The sequence below is a fragment of the Nycticebus coucang genome, chromosome 7 (assembly GCF_027406575.1).
Source record: "Nycticebus coucang isolate mNycCou1 chromosome 7, mNycCou1.pri, whole genome shotgun sequence".
Classification (NCBI taxonomy): domain Eukaryota; kingdom Metazoa; phylum Chordata; class Mammalia; order Primates; family Lorisidae; genus Nycticebus; species Nycticebus coucang.
In genome coordinates, this window is record NC_069786.1 from 47,669,998 (window position 1) to 47,688,321 (window position 18,324).

An 18,324-nucleotide genomic window follows, 5' to 3' on the forward strand; every position below is an offset into this window, starting at 1 on the left:
GCATGACAGAGGACTAAGGAAAGTCATGTTTAATTAAATTTAATGGAAGGTAAGAGCTGTCCTAGATCAGTGGTTCTCAACCTTCCCAATGCCGCGACCCTTTAATACAGTTTCTCATGTTGTGGTGACTCGCAACCATAAAATTATTTTCGTTGCTAGCCCACAGAGCTAAAAATAGTTACCATCTGGCCCCTTACAGAAAGTCTGCTGATTATCTGTCTAAAGCAGCGGTTCTCAACCTGTGGGTCGCAACCCCTTTGGGGGTCTCCTGCATATCACATATTTACATTACAATTCAGTAGCAAAATTATAGTAAGAAGTAGCAATGAAAATAATTTTATGGTTGGGGGTCACCACAACATGAGGAACTGTATTAAAGGGTGGCGGCATTAGGAAGATTGAGAATCACTGTCCTAGATTCTGATCTAGCAACCACTTCTTTTTTTTTTTTTTTTTTTTTTTTGGCCGGGGCTGGGTTTGAACCAACCACCTCCGGCATATGGGACCGGCGCCCTACTCCTTGAGCCACAGGCGCCACCCTAGCAACCACTTCTTTAACAGATTTTTAAGGAAAATTTGCAGAAAGCATAGAATCAGAAAATGCTTGCTTTTCATATTACTTGTAAGACCTTCATCTCAAAATTCTTCAGGGGCGTCCAACCTTTTTTATTGTCTGCTGCACATTGCAATAGTAAAAGTTGTCTTGGGCTACATATTAAATATACAAATACTAATGTAGCTAGCTAATGAGCAAAAAACTTTTCAAGATGTCCAACACCCTAAATAAGCCAAATAATCTTTGAATAATCTGCATTTGGCCCAGGGGCCACAGGTTGGACACCATGGCTACCTTGTACCCTCAGTTCTAATTGCTGTAAAGAATCTATTAGAGCTCAGCACCCATAGCTCAGTGGTTAGGGAGCCAGCCACATCCGCCAGGGCTGGTGGGTTCAAACCCAGCCAGGGCCTGTTAAACAACACTGACAACAGTAACAAAAAAACAATAGCCAGGTGTTGTGGCAGGTGCCTGTAGTCCCAACTACTTGGGAGGTTGAGGCAAGAGAATCGCTTATGCCCAAAAGTTTGAGGTTGCTGTGAGCTGTTGACACCACAGCACTCTATGAAGGGCAACACAGTAAGGCTCTGTCTCAAAAAAAAAAAAAAAAAGAATCTTTTTGTCTCTTAAATCCACAGTGTAAAATAAAAGTAAATATAGTATTCTCCTTACTCACTTCCCTTAGCCTATTACCCTAATACTAACTGGAGGGCAAAAGGCAACAAAAGCAAAATCCAAAAATAGAATACTAAAAAAAAAAAAAAAAAAAAAAAAAATAGAATACTAAAGCTATCTTCTTTCTCCCCAAATAAATTTATAGTCTTATAAAGTTCCGCCCATCTTATACATAAACCACTCATTGTTCACTTTTCAATCAACAAATCTTGACCTTTCTCAATTCCATGAATTTGTTCATTTCATTCCTTTCCTAATATGACCTCTTCACTCCTTTTCATCTAATAAAATAACATTCAAGTCTCAAAATTCTACCTCTTTTCCTTTTTTACCATCCCCATCTGTAGCTACCTTTCTCCCTGGTGCTAAGATAGACAGCATCTAATACCCTTCTTCTCTTATTTGTCACCTACAACTTTAAATTAGTTATTTTTCACATGTATAGGTACCTTTCAAGCTTATTATAAATTTCTTGAATATAAGGGCTATCTCCTACATCTATGACTTTTGTATGACTCCAGACTTACAGTAGCATTAAATACATTACTCCTGTCTGGTTCACTTCACAAAGTTCTGATATATAGAAGAAATAAAAAAAAAAAAAAATTAGAATGTCTACTAAATGTCAGGCATTGTGCTGGACAGGCACTTGGGGAACACAGGTGGGAAATGATCAAGACATACTTCACTTAGCATTCATATAAGATATATACCTTTAAAATTGTACAGGGTCAACCATGCTTCTAAATGAAACACTCACCTGAGACCCCAATGGAGGAAAAGTAATTCCTTCTTCTTTCATAGATTTAATAGTTGCAGATATTAGACTAAACTGAGGATCCTTTTGAAATTCTTCTGACCACTCCACCATTAAGGATTTCAATTTTTCACATACTTTAGGATGAGCCTTTTAAAGAAAAGGCAAAGCAAGAAAACCAAAAATCTATGGTTAAAATAAGTACTTTATTATTATTTTTGTTTGTTTTTTTTTAGAGACAAGAGTCTCATTTTGTCGCCCTCAGTAGAGTGCTGATGCATCACAGCTCACAGCAACCTCCAACTCCTGGGCTTAGGCAATTCTCTTGCCTCAACCTCCCAAGTAGCTGGGACTACAGGTGCCCACCACAACACCCAGTTATTTTTTTGTTGTAGTTTGGCCGGGGCTGGGTTTGAACGCGCCTCCCTTGGTATATGGGGCCAGTGTACTACTGTTTGAGTAGTTGTTTGAGCCACAGGCACCAAGCCATAAGTAATTTAAATTGCTTAACTAACAAGAAGAATTAACACTCAAATTCTCTTTAGTTGTATGAACATCAACAAAAGCACGGCAATTCCTACCCTATGCCTATTACATGTTAAGACATAGTTGCTTCATACAAAATGACTCTTTTTTTGAATATTAATTTCTAAGTCTTATTATAAAAACAAGAACTTTTTTATATTCAAAAGTTATTTTGGCTCAGTGCCTGTAGCTCAAGTGGCTAAGGCTCCAGCCACATATACCAGAGCTGGCAGGTTTGAATCCAGCTGGGGCCTGCCAAACAACAATGACAACTGCAACCAAAAAATGGCTGGGCGTTGTGGTGGGCGCGTGTAGTCCCAGCTACTTGGGAGGTTGAGGCAAGAGAATCTCTTAAGCCCAGGAGTTGGAGGTTGCTGTGAGCTGTGATGCCATGGCACTCTACCCAGGGCAACAGCCTTGAGGCTCTGTCTCAAAAAATATATATATATATTCTCAATATTAGATTGAGATTTTTATGTCATCTCAACTCCAATTCTGGGATTTTTGCCACTGACAGTACGAGAACGACACTTTAGAGTTTCTGTATCAAAGAAATCAACAACAACCCTATAATGAAGACCCATCTCCACTCTGCTCTAAAATAAAGGCTCCACTTGTTTTCTAATAGGAGTCAATATAAAATGGTGGTTAGGGTTTGGACTCTAGAGTCACAAAAACCTAGATTTGAGTCTTAGCTATGCCACTTACGAGCTGCATGACCTTAGACAAGTTAACATCTGTCTAAGCCCCAGTTCATGCATTTATAAAATAGAAATGATTTTATTTCCAATTAAATGGCTATTTATTAAAAAAAATAAAATAAAATAAAATAGAAATGATTAGAGAATCTAACTTCCAAGAATCTAATGCTCCAAGGGTGGATAAAAACATTAAACAAGATAGTATTTGTAAAATTCTTTTAAGTAGTGACTATCTACTAGCCCTCAATAATATCTGCTATTATCAATAGTATATATACTTCGAAGAGAAAAACAGGTTTTGGTGCTACAAATAAAAAAAATCAAATTACTAGAAGTTTATTTCATTTCAATTTATCTAAAAATGATTTCATGTATAATACAACTTTTTAATACTATATAGTTAAAATAACACAATATATGTATTTTTTAATGACTTCAATTTCTTCTTTTTAAAATTTACCTTATTATTATTTTTTTATTAAATCATAGCTATACATTAATGCGATCATGGGGCACCATCACTGGTTTTATAGACCCTTTGACACATTTTCATCACACTGGTTAACATAGCCTTCCTGGCATTTTCTTAGTTATTGTGTTAAGACATTTACATTCTACATTTACTAAGTTTCACATATACCCTTGTAAGATGCACCACAGGTGTAATCCCACCAATCACCCTCTCTCTGCCCTCCTCCCCTCCCTTTCCCCCTTCCCCCTATTCTTAGGTTGTAACTGGGTTATAGCTTTCATGTGAAAGCCATAAATTAGTTTCATAGTAGGGCTGAGTACATTGGATACTTTTTTTTTTTTTTTTTTGTAGAGACAAGAGTCTCACTGTACCGCCCTCAGGTAGAGTGCCGTGGCGTCACTCAGCTCACAGCAACCTCTACTCTTGGGCTTACGTGATTCTCTTGCCTCAGCCTCCCCAAGCAGCTGGGACTACAGGCGCCCGCCACAATACCCGGCTATTTTTTTATTGCAGTTTGGCCAGGGCTGGGCTTGAACCCGCCACCCTCGGCATATGGGACCGGCGCCCTACTCACTGAGCCACAGGCGCTGCCCTATTGGATACTTTTTCTTCCATTCTTGAGATACTTTACTAAGAAGATTATGTTCCAGCTCCATCCATGTTATTTACCTTATTTTTAATCACAGCACGTACTTCTGTTGCAAAATCACGGGAACATACTTCTAAATGAAATATCTTTCCACAGTTTGCCACACAAGCCCCAAGAAGCTATTAATTAAAATAAAAATTAATATATAAATGTCAAAATATTAACTACTGAAATAAACACATGTTTAAAATTTGGATCAAATAATAACATGACTTTTACTCACAGTTAAAGCCTGCAGAGCAACATGAGGAACCTTATGATTTACCCTTTTCATTATGGCTTTAAGGCAATCTTTAGCTCTTAGAAAAAAAAAAGAGCAAGAGAAAGAGGTAAGTATTTATTGAGAATTTCAGTTCAAACATTAAAAATGCAGCATAAGGTATTCTATCACCAAATAACCTTATGCTGTATTTAAAAATAAAATCCTAGAAACTTCACTTTGTTAAAGGAATAAAAATATGACTTTACACAATCTTTTGTTCATAGACTCATAGAACTTTTTAAAAAAGCACATTAGAAATGCTACATATTCCAAAATCGAAAGATAAATCACTTCACAAAACGTCAATACATGAGAACTATGTCATACAAAGTACCTTTTACTTTCTTTAAGACAGACTTAAGTTTTCAGACAGCAAATTCTTATCTTTTTATGACAAGATAAGTTGATCTTATTTAAGATCAATAAATAACCAGCCTGGGCAATAGCCTTGTTAGAAAAAAACTAACAAGGCTCAGTGCCCATAGCACAGTGGTTACGGTGCAGGGCACATGCACCGAGGCTGGTGGGTTTGAACCTGGCCCGGGCCTGCTAAACAATAATGACAATTGCAACAAAAAAATAGCCAGGCACTGTGGTGGGTGCCTGTAGTCCCAGCTACTTGGGAGGCTGAGGCAAGACAATCACTTAAGCCCAAGAGTTTGAGGTTGCTATGTGCTGCGATGCCATGAACTCTACCCAGGGCAACATAGTGAAACTCTGTCTCAAAAGAAAAAAAAAAGAAAGAAAGAAAGAAAAAAAAACTAACAAAATATAGTCTTTAAAGGTTCAGGTGGAAACATTTGAACTCACTATGGAAAGCTTTAATGTTAAACAATTGCTTTCGCCTGTGGCTCAGTCGGTAAGGTGCCGGCCCCATATACCGAGGGTGGTGGGTTCTAAACCCGGCCCTGGCCAAACTGCAACCAAAAAATAGCCGGACGTTGTGGCGGGCGCCTGTAGTCCCAGCTACTCGGGAGGCTGAGGCAAGAGAATCGCTTAAGCCCAGGAGATGGAGGTTGCTGTGAGCTGTGTGAGGCCACAGCACTCTACCCAGGGCCATAAAGTGAGACTCTGTCTCTACAAAAAAAAAAAAAAAAAAAAAAAAAAAAACAATTGCTTTCATCGCTCTTCTAACCTTCTAAACTATTACCAGTTCAGCTTAATTGCCACATACCAACCAAAAACACCCTTGAACTCTATTCCATTTGTTCTTTCAGGATGAGGTTAGTTCTATAAATCAGCCTCCAGACTCTTTTTACTTATTTCCCAAAAGTAAATACAGCTGACTCTTAAACAACATGGAGGTTAGGGTAGCCAACCCTTCGCACCGTCAAACATTTGTGTATCCAGTAGACATTCCTCCTTTTTCTTTCTTTGGGATGCCACACTATCTCCCTGCTCTCTTCTCTCTCCCACTCCCCCCACCTCTTTTTCTCACTCCTTCCCTTCTCTTTAAAATAAATTTATATCCTTTAAAAAAAAATTGTGTATTATTTTTTACTATCCCTGAACTTAACTACTAATAGCCTGCTACTGACTAAAAAAAAAAAAAAGCCTTCCCAATAAGATAGACAGTCAATTAAGGTTGGGCATGATGGCTTGCCCCCATAATCCTAGCACTTTAGGAGGCTGAGGCAGGAAAATAGCTTGAGACCAAAAGTTCAAGACTAGCCTTGATAAGCAAGACTATCTCCACAAAAAGTAAAAAAATTAGCTGGGTGTGATAGTGTGTGCCTTCTCAGTAGCTGGGAGGCTGAGGATCACTTGACCACAGGAGTTTGAGATTGCAGTGGGCTATGATGACACCACTGCACAAAAGGCTGGGCAAAGTGAGACCCAGTCTCAAAAAAAAGAAAAAGAAAAAGAGGCTGGGCACAGTAACTCACGTCTGTAACCCTAGCACTCTAGGAGGCTGAGGCAGGAGGATCCCTTGAGCTTAGGAGACCAGCCTGGGTGAAGAATGAGACTCTGGGCTCGGCGCCTGTGGCACAAGCAGCTAAGGCGCCAGCCACATACACCTGACCTGGTGGGTTCAAATCCAGCCTGGGCCTGCCAAAAAACAATGAAGGCTGCAACAAAAAACAGCCGGGCATTGTGGTGGGTGCCTATAGTCCCAGCTACGTGGGAGGTGGAGGCAGGAGACTCTCTTGAGCCCAGGAGTTGGAGGTTGCTGTGAGCTGTGATGCTACAGCACTCTACCCAGGGCGACAGCTACAGACTCTGTCTGTACTAAAAACAGAAAAACTAGGGCAGTGCCCATAGCTCAGTGGGTATGGCGCCGGACACATACACCAAGGCTGGTGGGTTCGAACCCGACCCCAGCCAACTAAACAACAATGACAACTGCAATAAAAATATAGCCAGGCGTTGTGCTGGGGCCTGTAGTCCCAGCTACTAGGGAGGCTGAGGCAAGAGAATCACTTAAACCCAAGGGTTTGAGGTTGCTGTGAGCTGTGACGCCACAGCATTCTACCGAAGGCAACATAGTGAGACTCTGTCTCAAAACAAACAAACAAACAAAAAATAAAGAAAAACTAGCTGGGCACTGTGGGGGACAACTATAGTCCCAGCTACTCGGGAGGCTGACATAGGAGAATCACCTGAACCCAGGAGTCTGGGCTTGCTGTGAGCTAAGATAACACCACAGCACTCTAGCCAAGGTGACGGAGGGAGACTATATCTCAAAAAAAAAAAAAAAAAGAAAAGAAAAGTCAATTAACACATATTCTATATGTTACATGCCTTATATACTGTATTCTTACAATAAAGTAAGCTAAAAGAAAATGTCAGTAATAAAATCATAAGGAAGAAAAGGTGGAGGCTGGCTTGCTATCTCAGGGACAGCAAAAGTGGAAGAAAATCTGCATATAAAAGGATGTTGTCCAAGGGTCATTTATAGTAAAATCCTGCTTCCTTCTGAAGTTACATCATGAAAAGAAGCATAGGTTATCAAGTTCCTAGACATTCACTGAGCATGACTGGGCATCTTACCCATTAGGAATGCTTCCAACTTTGTCACATATATCCATAATAAGACTCCAATCTTCTGTAGTGTTATATTCATTTGTGGCTTTTTCTACAAGATATATCAGCATACACAAAAATTAGGACATGTCTTATATAACACTACAATACCAACAAAGACACAACAGGTAAGAAGCCCTAACTTTTCTCTTGCCAAAGATAAAAAAATTTATGGGTGAACTTTAGAAGATAGAGTACTTCTACTAATTACAAATTGTAGAAATACCTTCCAAAAAGTTAAATTACAATGATCATTATTCTTATCAGATTCTGTTTTGAAAGAAAGCTTTCAAAATGTCCACCATCACGACCAGGTGTGGTGGCTCAGGCCTGTAATCCTAGCACTCTAGGAGACTGAAGGGGGTTCAAGACAAACCTGAGCAAGAGAAAGACCCCACCTCTACCAAAAATAGAAAAATTAGCTGGGCATGGTGACCCACGATTGTAATGCCAAGTACTCAGGAGGCTGAGGGAGAAGGATCACTTAAACCCAGGAGTTTGAGGTTGCTGTGAGCTAGGCTCAGGTCACAGCACTCTACGCTAGGCAGCAGAGTGAGACTCTTGTCTCATAAAAATAAAAAATAAATAAGATAAACAAATAAGAACCACTTTTAAAAGCATTTTATCTTTCCTGCTTTTTAATAAAGTATTTCCTCTAATTTCAAAACCTATATGGCAAAACATATATATAAGAATGACAGGTTAGAAGTAAGAAAGATAAGATGGCAACAAATCAGTTTCCATTTTTTTACAGCAAGGAATAATCAAAAGAAGCTCAAAAATGAATAAGCTCAGCAAATAGCTATATTTCGTGAGTAAAGAGAAATATACGAAATGCAGTTAACCTCAGTTAAATGCTGGAACCCACTTTTTAAATAATCATGCAAATTGTTTACCATTATTTATGGCTGGAAAGCAATTCTTCTGAAATGAGATAAAATGACAAACCAGGAATTTTAGAAAATATATTTCTGCCAACCCTAAGATTCAGGCACAAAACTGTGCAGGTAGAAACAGATCTACTCAAGTCTAGCTTTTCCCCTTATACAAAGATGAATACTTCTACATGCAAAGTCAGACTAAACTTTTCAGAGGTTTAAAATACTTAACTAAGTAAGGCCAAGCACAGTGGCTCAAGCCTATAATCCTGGCACGCAGGGAGGCTGAGGTGGGTGGATTGTCTGGGCTCAGGAGTTCAAGGTCAGCCTGAATGAGACGTCTCTAAAATTAACTGGGCATTGTACGGGGTACCTATAGTCCCAGCTACTCGGGAGGCTGAGGCAAGGATGGCTTGAGCCCAAGAGTTTGAGGTTGCTGTGAGCAAAGAAGCCATAGCCCTCTACCAAGGGTGACAAAGTGATAATCTGTCTCAAATAAATAAATAAATAAATAAAATGCTTAACTATTTCTTTCTTCTTTTGAGACAGATTTTTTCCACTATTATTCCTAGGGTATAAAATAGCACTTAAGGCACTTAATAGGGCTCAATAAATTTGTTCACTAAATGAATGTATGATGCTAGTTGCTCCTCCACTATCAACCTGGTACACTGTACAATGCAGGGAAACCACATCAGAGGTTCTGAGTATAGAAACTAAAAGGGCTTCATCTATGATGTCTGATGTGGCCCCAGTGACATCTGTGCAAAGTTCTGGACCAGCCAAAGCTTCACTGCTGAGCAGACAAACAACCAAGGGGCTGTACAAGATCAAACTTCAACAGCAACACCATGAGGCAACAAAAAGCAACAGCACTAGTGGGCTTCTGAGGTTCTAGTTTTGCTTGTTTTCTGAGGAGGAATAATTCTGTCTTTGAGTCTCATCTGGAGACAGGTAAGTGGGGAAGCAATGCTTCAAAAGGGAACCAAAGGCCTTCTTGCACATACACAGAGGGGTGACTAACTTCATATACTGAGTCTGAAGAGCAAATCATACATATTATGGCTTCATGATCTTTCCTATTTGCTTATCATGGGTTTTTTGCTTATTTTGGTTGTAACAGAACCTACCATTTTTCTTTTTAGTACCATTTTGCATAGTGAACCATCTGAAGATTAAATATTCACCCATATTCTTTTTATATGAATATTATTAACGTTTTACATGTAAATCTTTATTATATCTAGAAATACATCTAATGTATCTGGCCCTTCACAAAAGATGTGAGGCAAGAATAGAAAATTATTTTTATAAATGTGTTAATCCCAGATGGGTGCCCATAGTTCAGTGGTTAGGGCACCGGTCACATATACCAGCGCTGGTGGGTTCAAATGTGACCTGGGCCTGCTAAACAACAATGACAACCACAACAACAACAAAAAAAATAGCCAGGCATTGTGGTGGGTGCCTGTAGTCCCAGCTACTTTGGGAGGTTGAGGCAAGAGAATCGTTTAAACCCAAGAGTTAGAAGTTGCTGTGAGCTATGACGCCATAGCACTCTACCAAGGGCAACATAGTGAGACTCTGTCTCAAAAATAAACAAACAAATAACCAAATAAGATAAATTTGTCAGTCCTAACATTTAAGACTCCATCCTGTCCTTTCCTCACTAATCTGAGAAGCCAGCATCATCACTTACCAAATTTTGTGAGTACACATGCATGTACCTGAGTATAAATACACACACATACAAAAGTCTGATTTTAGGCCATTTAATAACCTACCTACCCTGGCTAGAACTCAACTTCTCATGATTATTTTTTTCAGTTTTGGCCATGTAATACAATTAAATATGAAGCCTATGTGATACTTTCAAAAGCCTCTCAATAATTTAAAAAATATCTAAATACTGTTTACTTGATTTAATTTTCATAGAAAATTTGAAAATTCCTTATATAGTTTACTCCTTATAAATATGGGACTCCCAATTACTCTTTTTAAAAAAGTATAAAATATGAAGACTTTATAATGGCCTTCCAAGGGACTTTATTTTTCAAGTGAACTAAGTAACAGTACTCAGGCTTCCCCTACACGGCTTGAGGTGATCTGTGAAAATGGTTAGCTATTCACTTGACCCAGAAAACCCCACAAAGTCATGCAAGTCAAAAGGCTCAAATCTTTGTGTTCACTTTAGGAACACACATGAAACTGCCCAGGCCATCAAGGGTATGCATATACGAAAAGCCACCAAGCATCTGAAGGATGTCACCTTAAAGAAACAATGTGTACCGTTCCGACATTTACAATGGTGGAGTTGGTAGGTGTACCCAGACCAAACAGTGGGGCTGGACACAGGGTTGGTGGCCCAAAAAGAGTGCTGAATTTTTGCTGCATATGCTTAAAAATGCAGAGAGTAATGCTGAACTTAAGGGTTTAGATGTAAATTCATTGAGCATATCCAAGGGAACAAAGTACCCAAGATGCGTCGCCAAACTTACAGAACTCATGGTCACATTAACCCATACATGAGCTCCCCCTGACACATTGAGATGATCCTTACTGAAAAGGAACAGATTGTTCCCAAACCAGAAGAAGAGGTAGCACAGAAGAAAAAGATATCCCAGAAGAAACTGGAGAAACAAAAACTTATGGCATGGGAATAGATGCAACATAAAATAAATGCAAATAACAGTAAAAGGGAAAAAAAAATTATGTACTCAGGAGTATAAACTCCTAGAAATTTTTAAATATTATAATCAAGAAACCATTCTTTTACAGCACATCACCTTGCTCAGTGTTGAGGTCATATCTCATATTATCCTGTGTCAAATGCACAGAAAGAGAGAAAGTTAAAAGAACACTCCTGGGGCCTAAATGCTAAATTGCCAGTTTGGTAGGTGTTAAGTCATAACATTTCACCACCAGGATTTGAAGTTGTACATGCAGAGCCTCAAATACCCAGTGAAATAGCTCAGAAAGATTCTAACAGTATCATAAAGAATCACTTCATCGGTACCTACCTATAGAAACAAAAAGGCCCCCTCCTCCTCTATAGTCCATATTATGTTCAAAATACAGCTTTTAAAAGAATCTAAGTCTATCCATAAACTTTTAATAAAACAGGTTCTATCAGCAATAAAAAATTTAACTATATCATGCAAGAACGATTGCAAAAAATCTTTAAAACTCCTATTATGTTTGGAAATAAAACCTCATGACTAGTCTTCTACTTACAAGCGTAACAGACTATCTAGTACCAGACTTGATATCCTCCCCAAAACAACTATAAAACAGGCCCAAAATAAAAGAGGCAACTGTTATCAGGAAATGAAGAGCAGACAGACCAGCGGGAATCTTTGATGGAAGGGAAATATGCAGTGAACCTTACAATAGTCCCAGCTTTCTGCCTGGGAAGACTTTCCTGTCTCTACAGAAGGAGGACTAGCCAAAAAAAAAAAAAAAAAACACCTGGGAGAGACAAGGTTTCTAAGCATAGGGATTGGCCACAGGCCCCTGGCGCACACACACACGTAAACACAAAGACACACACATGGTAAGTCTCTATATGGTCTTGCAGAGATCACCTACTATGGGATTAAAAGGTGCAGAACTGGGGTCGTGCAGCATTGGGAGTTGTGCTGCCTATTATGGACTTAATGTTTGTTCTCCCCAAAATTCATATGTTGAAGTCCCAACCCTAGCTAGCATGGCTGTAGATTCCCTGGAGATGGGCCTCTAAGGAAGTAATTAATGTTAAATGAGGTCATAAGGATGAAGCCCTGATCCAAGAGAATTAGTGCCCTTTTAAGAAGATACACCAGAGAGCTAGCACAGGCTATCTCTCTTTCTCTCTCTGTCTTTCTCATTCTCTGAGTGTACACCTCAAGGAAAGGCTGTACAAGAACAGAGAAAGAAGAGGACAGCCCACAACCCAAAGGGAGAGCCCTCACCAGATACCAAACCTGCTGGCACTTTGATCTTGGGCCTCCTGTCCCCAGAACTGTGAGAAAATAACTTCTTGTTTTATAAGCCAGGTCTAAAAAAGCTAAGACAATCAGAAAGAAGGAAAAAAGACAAGGATATGCATTACTAGCTATAAAGGCCACTGACATGAGAATGTTGTTATTAGTACAAGGACAGAGAAAGAATCAGGGCCGAGCACAGTGGCTCTTGCCTGTAATCCTAGCACTCTGGGAGGCTGAGGCTGAAAAAGCTAAGACAATCAGAAAGAAGGAAAAAAGACAAGGATATGCATTACTAGCTATAAAGGCCACTGACATGAGAATGTTATTAGTACAAGGACAGAGAAAGAATCAGGGCCGAGCACAGTGGCTCTTGCCTGTAATCCTAGCACTCTGGGAGGCTGAGGCTGAGGGATAGTTTAAGCTCAGGAGTTCAAGACCAGCCTGAGCAAAAGCAAGTCCATGTCTCTAAAAAATAGAAAAAAAAAAAAAATTGGGTGGTACCTGTGGCTCAAAGGAGTAGGGAGCCAAGCCCCATATGCCAGAGGTGGTGGGTTCAAACCCAGCCCTGGCCAAAAACTGTAAAAAAAAAAAATTAGCCTGGCATTGTGGTGGGTACCTGTAGTCCTGACTCTCAGGAGGCTGAGGCAGAAGGACTGCTTGAACCCAGGAGTTTGAGTTTGCTGTGAGCTAGGCTGATACCACTGTACTCTACCAGGGCTACAGAGTGAGACTCTATCAAGAAAGAAGAGGAGGGGAAGAGAAGGGATGAGGAAGGGAAAGGGAAGGAGAGGGGACGGTATGAGGAAGGGAAGGGAAAGGAAAGGGGAAGAGGAAGAAGGGAAGCCGCCGGCCCCTGCACTGGGGATGGCAGGTTCAAACCTGGCCAGGGCGTGCTAAACAAACAAACAATAATAATAATAGTAACAATGAGGTATGGAAAGAAACTGACTCTTAAGGCTATCATTTTCACACCTAAGCAAAAAGTTTTTCATTTTGTCTTCAATAGGCCAAGATTAATTTTAATTTTTCACAAAGATTATTTATAAGGTTTTACACAACTCATCGTGCAAAAATTAAGTAAATTTTATAAGTTTAAACACATTAAATAAATTTGTGTTATTGTAATGCTATCAACATCTACTTTTAGAGTTTCTTATAAAATCTTACCGGAGAAAAAGAATGCATGACTGAAAGTCTCAGGCTAACTCCTGCTCAAGTTCTTCTAACACAATAAAAGCCAATGACACAATGTAGAACGTGTTGCTACACAATCAAATTCCCTTGGGAAAAGTATTGTCTTAAAAGTTCATATTTCATACTGCTGTGTAAGTAGAATTTTGCAGAGGTGGAATTTGAGCTCAGTTTTGTGATCACAAATATAAGGAAGGAGGTATCAAGGTTATTGAAAAGAGCAAACATTTAGCAATGAATGGTAAATAGCACAGAGGCAGAAATTGGCAAGAAAGATTGCCTGGGTTGAGTAAGGGGGGAAAAGATACACAAACGTGGAGTTAGGACTTACAACAGACTAGTCATGACTCAGGAGTCCATGAATAAGGAAACGACGCCTTCCCTTTTAATACTAACCACTAAATCTTGCTCCTGTGGCGCTGTCTCTATGTCTCTATGTTTCTTTCACTTTCTCCTTGGAATCTCTTAAGAATGGCTACACCAACCTCAGAAGCTCTGCATCCCCTTTAAGACTTGAGCCCCTTGGGAAGGGATAGGTGGTATATAGGTAGATATTTTGTATTTTTATTTTTCCCTGCCGAACAACTTCAAAGAAATCTTATGAAACATAACAAAATATTAATCCAGATTTGAAGAATTCCAATAAAATGTTTAAAGAGCTCTACTGCTACCAAATGTCACATACCCTTCAGGGCCCATTGGTTCCAACTCCAAGAAAAGACAAGAAGTTGCCAGAGTTCCTTACTTCCCAACATTTGGCCTGCTTCCATTCAACGAGTTACATAATCATCAACTCACCAGTGCCTAAACCAACAGTTTTCAACCTGTGGGTCGCAACCCAGAGGAATTGTACTAAAGGGCCACGGCATTAGGAAGGTTGAGAACCACTGGCCTAAAGACTTGGACCCCTCATAGCTTTTCTCGGGAACTAAGAAAGAATTTCGTCCTTACATGATGATGTCAGAAAGACTGCTCATCTTCGGGTGGAATCCTACACCTACCAGAGGAGATTAATCTATAAAAGCCCTTAATATAAAATGATCATATCATATAGATAGTAAAAGGTGGTTACTTCCAGGAGACGCCTGTAACTCAGTGGGCAGGGTGCCGGCCACATACACCAAGGCTGGCAGGTTCAAACCCAGTCCAGGCCAGCTAACGCAACAATGACAATTGCAACAACAATAACAACAACAACAACAAAAAACAGGGGGAAAAAAAAAAAGAGTGGTGACTGCCTGCTGGGAAAAATGCTGTCAGGAAAAGGAGGAGGGAAACGATAGTGTGAACATCCTTATAGAGAAAGTGCCTATCTAAAGGTTGTTGTCTCCTCTTCAGGGATGACTGTTTTAAATAAAGGGAGAATATAAAACTGCTTGTGTATTCCTAGCACTGTATTTATTGCACTATATTACAATGATCTCTTTATGTGTATACATGTTCTCCATTAGGTTGAGAGTTCCTTCAGAGCAGGAACTCAGAATCTATTTACTCATTTTTGTGTCCCTAAAACTTAACACTATGCCAGACGCAGTAGTTACTCAGTGTGTTGTTGAAAAGTGAAAAAGGGTATCTCACTCACACGGCAATAAAAATCTGACTGAATCAAGAAAAATGTGAAAAAGAAATTGACACCATAAAGGAACATTTCTATAGAGAGATCTCAAGCCAAATAATGACTTGTTTTGCATTAATGATTTCAAATTTAAAAACAGCAGTGGCAACTGCAACAAAAATAGCTGGGCGTTGTGGCAGGCACCCGTAGTCCCAGCTACTTGGGAGGCTGAGGTGAGAGAATTGCTTAAGCCCGAGTTGGAGATTGCTGTGAGCTGTGACACTATGGCACTCTATTGAGGGCAACAAAATGAGACTCCGTGGCAAAAAATAAAAATACAAAATAATAATAAAATCATTTGTCTTATACTACTTTGCAACTTTTGTTTTATTTCACTAGAGCAGTGGTTCTCAACCTTCCTAATGCCTCAGCCCTTTAATACAGTTCCTGTTGGTCACCACCCACAGGTTGAGAACCACTGCACTAGAGCAAAATGAAAACCATCACAATAGCAATAAAAAATATATGTATCACAAAAGAAGAAATACAGTAATTAGGTGTTCCAAAAGCAAAGACTACCGAGATTTATGTTGACAGTTAAAGTTGAATGAAATAATGAAAATATAACAGGAAGGGTCAAGATATAATCACAGGCCAGGTATGATGGCTCATACCTGTGGTCCTAGCACTCTGGGAAGCCATCGTGGGTGGATTGCTTGAGTTCAGGAGTTCAAGACCAACCTGAGCAACACTGAGACCCTATCTCTATTCAAAAATAGAAAACTAGCCACGCCTTGTAGCTAGGCCAGTAGTCCCATCTACCAGGGAGGCTCAGGCAAGAGGATATCTTGGACCCAAGAGTTTGAGGTTGCTGTGAACTATGACACCACGGACTCTCTACCCAGGATAACAGAGTGAGACTCTTGTCTCAAAAAAAAAAAAAAAAAAAAACCCAGACATAATCACAAATATTTGCGCTGTATTATCTGACTCACACATACTTGATTTTCGAACATGTTTGGGATTCACAACATACCAAAATAGGGCACTTTCTAGAATCTCCTCAAATGTTACAAAATTTTAGCTATGAAACAGGTATTTGCTACTAAGATATACAGTACTCTGTGTGACTATGGCAACTTTCAGCTTTTGCTTTCTAAGTTTTAAAAATCTATCTAGGATTATGTTAACAAAACAACCAACCAACCCCATAGTCCAAACAAGTTGGGAGGCTAAGGTAGAACTGCTTGAACCCAGGAGTTTTCAAGTCCAGCCTGGGCAGCAAAGCAATACCCAGTGTCTCCAAAACAAAGAGAAAAAATGAAAAACAAAACAATGTCTTAGCTAGAAAAGAATGTTTCTTAGCTAGCTTGCTGTCATTCTAATTTCAAAGTAAGTCTTATACATCATCCTTTTCTTATTCTTTAGTCATTGATAGACCAGCACTCTTACGACTCCAACAAATAAAATATTAATTGTGCCAGAGTGTTTTGAGATTCTAGAGCTTTGCTTTTAATTCTCTAAAACAGAAGAACTTATAGCACTTGCCCAACCTTTGCAATCCGAGGATAACAAGACTAACACTTTCACAACTGTAAACAAATCCCTGACTTCATGTGTAATATACGAAGCGAAAAATTCTTCCTTGTCAAAGGGGGTAAGCGGAGGTCTCTAGTGTCGGGCTACCTGAGACAGCAGGTCTCCATTACTGTACCATCTTCGATAGGGATTAGGGCAGGAGATTAGTCAGCTCTAAAGATAGCAAAAGTTTGTATCAACTCCACAACTACTTCACTAGCCCAGTCTTCAGCGAGCCCCAGGCTCTTTGCTATTATTCCTACGCTTAGCGAGGGGAACGGTCCTCTCGAGGTCTGCAACCTCCGGCAGGCAGAAGATACTCCCCAACGCGCTAAGTTAGCCCTCAGAAAAATCTCGACAACTAATTTACAACCCCACCCCTCCCCTGCGTTTGCTGGGCTTCCCAGTCCCCGGAGTAGCCACCGCCCACTTTCTAGTTGGCGAAAGAGCAGCCCAGGGCCGGGCACAGCACTCACCCACGTCTTGCTCGAAGGGGTTGGCGGTGAACAGAGGCATCTCGCTGGCGCTGGAGCCCAAGTAGCTGCGCTCTGGCTGAGGCTCGGCAGCAGCTCCCCGCTGGGTGACCCGCGGCGGCAGCTTCCTAGACAGCTCCTTTTCGGTCGCCGTCCCTCCCCTTCCGCCACCGCACCTGCCCGGCTTCCGCCTGACAGGCTGCCTGCGTGTCGGCGCCCCGCCTTCAGACCCTCTATCCCTCGGAGCAAGGTCCTTCTGGCCGCGGGCATCTTCCCAGCGCCTTTGTCGCCGCTGCCCTCCAGGAGAAGACAGCAGCCCCCATTCCAAACCACCGCAGGGCTCAGGCGGCTGCTGCGGCCACCTTCTCATCGCTAGGACCCCAGCGAGCCACGGAACCAGGGACCTTCGGGGCCGGAAGTAATCGCTCCTGGAACTAGGAGACGCTGGAGGCCCGGAAGTTGCAATGCCCCCAGTGGAGCGGCAGGAGGCGCACATGCGTGTGATTTTGTGCCATGGACAACCGGTTCTGACCGCCACGTTCTTCCCTTTACTTTAGTTCGTCCCCAGAGAGCTGGTCTAGTCCCTGGCGGCCGTGCACCTGTGGCTACGTTCGCGTCACAGTGCCCTGTCCCTGGAAACGTAGCGGCCGACACGGAAGTGGCTTTGAGATTCTGCAAATGACCCGGCTCTACTCTCAGACACTTGAGTGTTACACCCGCCTCGGCGCCCAAACCAAACCCGGCCGGAATAACCACCTGGAAAAGCGGAGGTCAAAGTAACTCCGAACTTTGTGGTGATTCCGAACTTTTCGCTTTCCATCGGGTCTTCTGCATAAAAATCACTCTTTGGCCCTAGAAATACGAGGATCTAGGAGACACAGTCCCTGCCTTCAATGTGCTGATCGTTTCTCCGGGCAGTCCGTAATATTCAACAGTATTGGGATATTAGTAAGAGTTATAAATTCAAATTTCTTTTCTTTCTTTTTTTTTTTTTTTTTTTTGAGGCAGTCTCACTATGTCGCCCTCGGTAGAGTGCTCTGGCGTCATAGCTCACAGCAATCTC

At 40.8% G+C, this 18,324-nt stretch overlaps 1 protein-coding gene across 3 annotated transcripts in view; it reads right to left on the minus strand.

Annotated features, from left to right (window-relative positions):
- The window catches only part of STAM2 (signal transducing adaptor molecule 2), a 44,474-nt gene extending 27,041 nt beyond the window's left edge, over window positions 1–17,433 (minus strand). The window contains exons 1-5 of one of the 3 annotated variants that reach the window (XM_053597705.1): window positions 17,265–17,433; window positions 7,589–7,673; window positions 4,559–4,634; window positions 4,356–4,454; window positions 1,992–2,138 (exon numbers count right to left, since the gene is read on the minus strand). In XM_053597705.1, coding sequence (XP_053453680.1) covers window positions 1,992–2,138; window positions 4,356–4,454; window positions 4,559–4,634; window positions 7,589–7,673; window positions 17,265–17,304 — 447 coding nt within the window. In that variant the 5' untranslated portion in view covers window positions 17,305–17,433. Of the gene's footprint in view, window positions 1–1,991; window positions 2,139–4,355; window positions 4,455–4,558; window positions 4,635–7,588; window positions 7,674–16,896; window positions 17,131–17,264 lie in introns of those variants that run through there. The other 2 variants (XM_053597706.1, XM_053597707.1) reach the window with 2 other exon arrangements.
- Window positions 17,434–18,324: the final 891 nt, after the last annotated feature.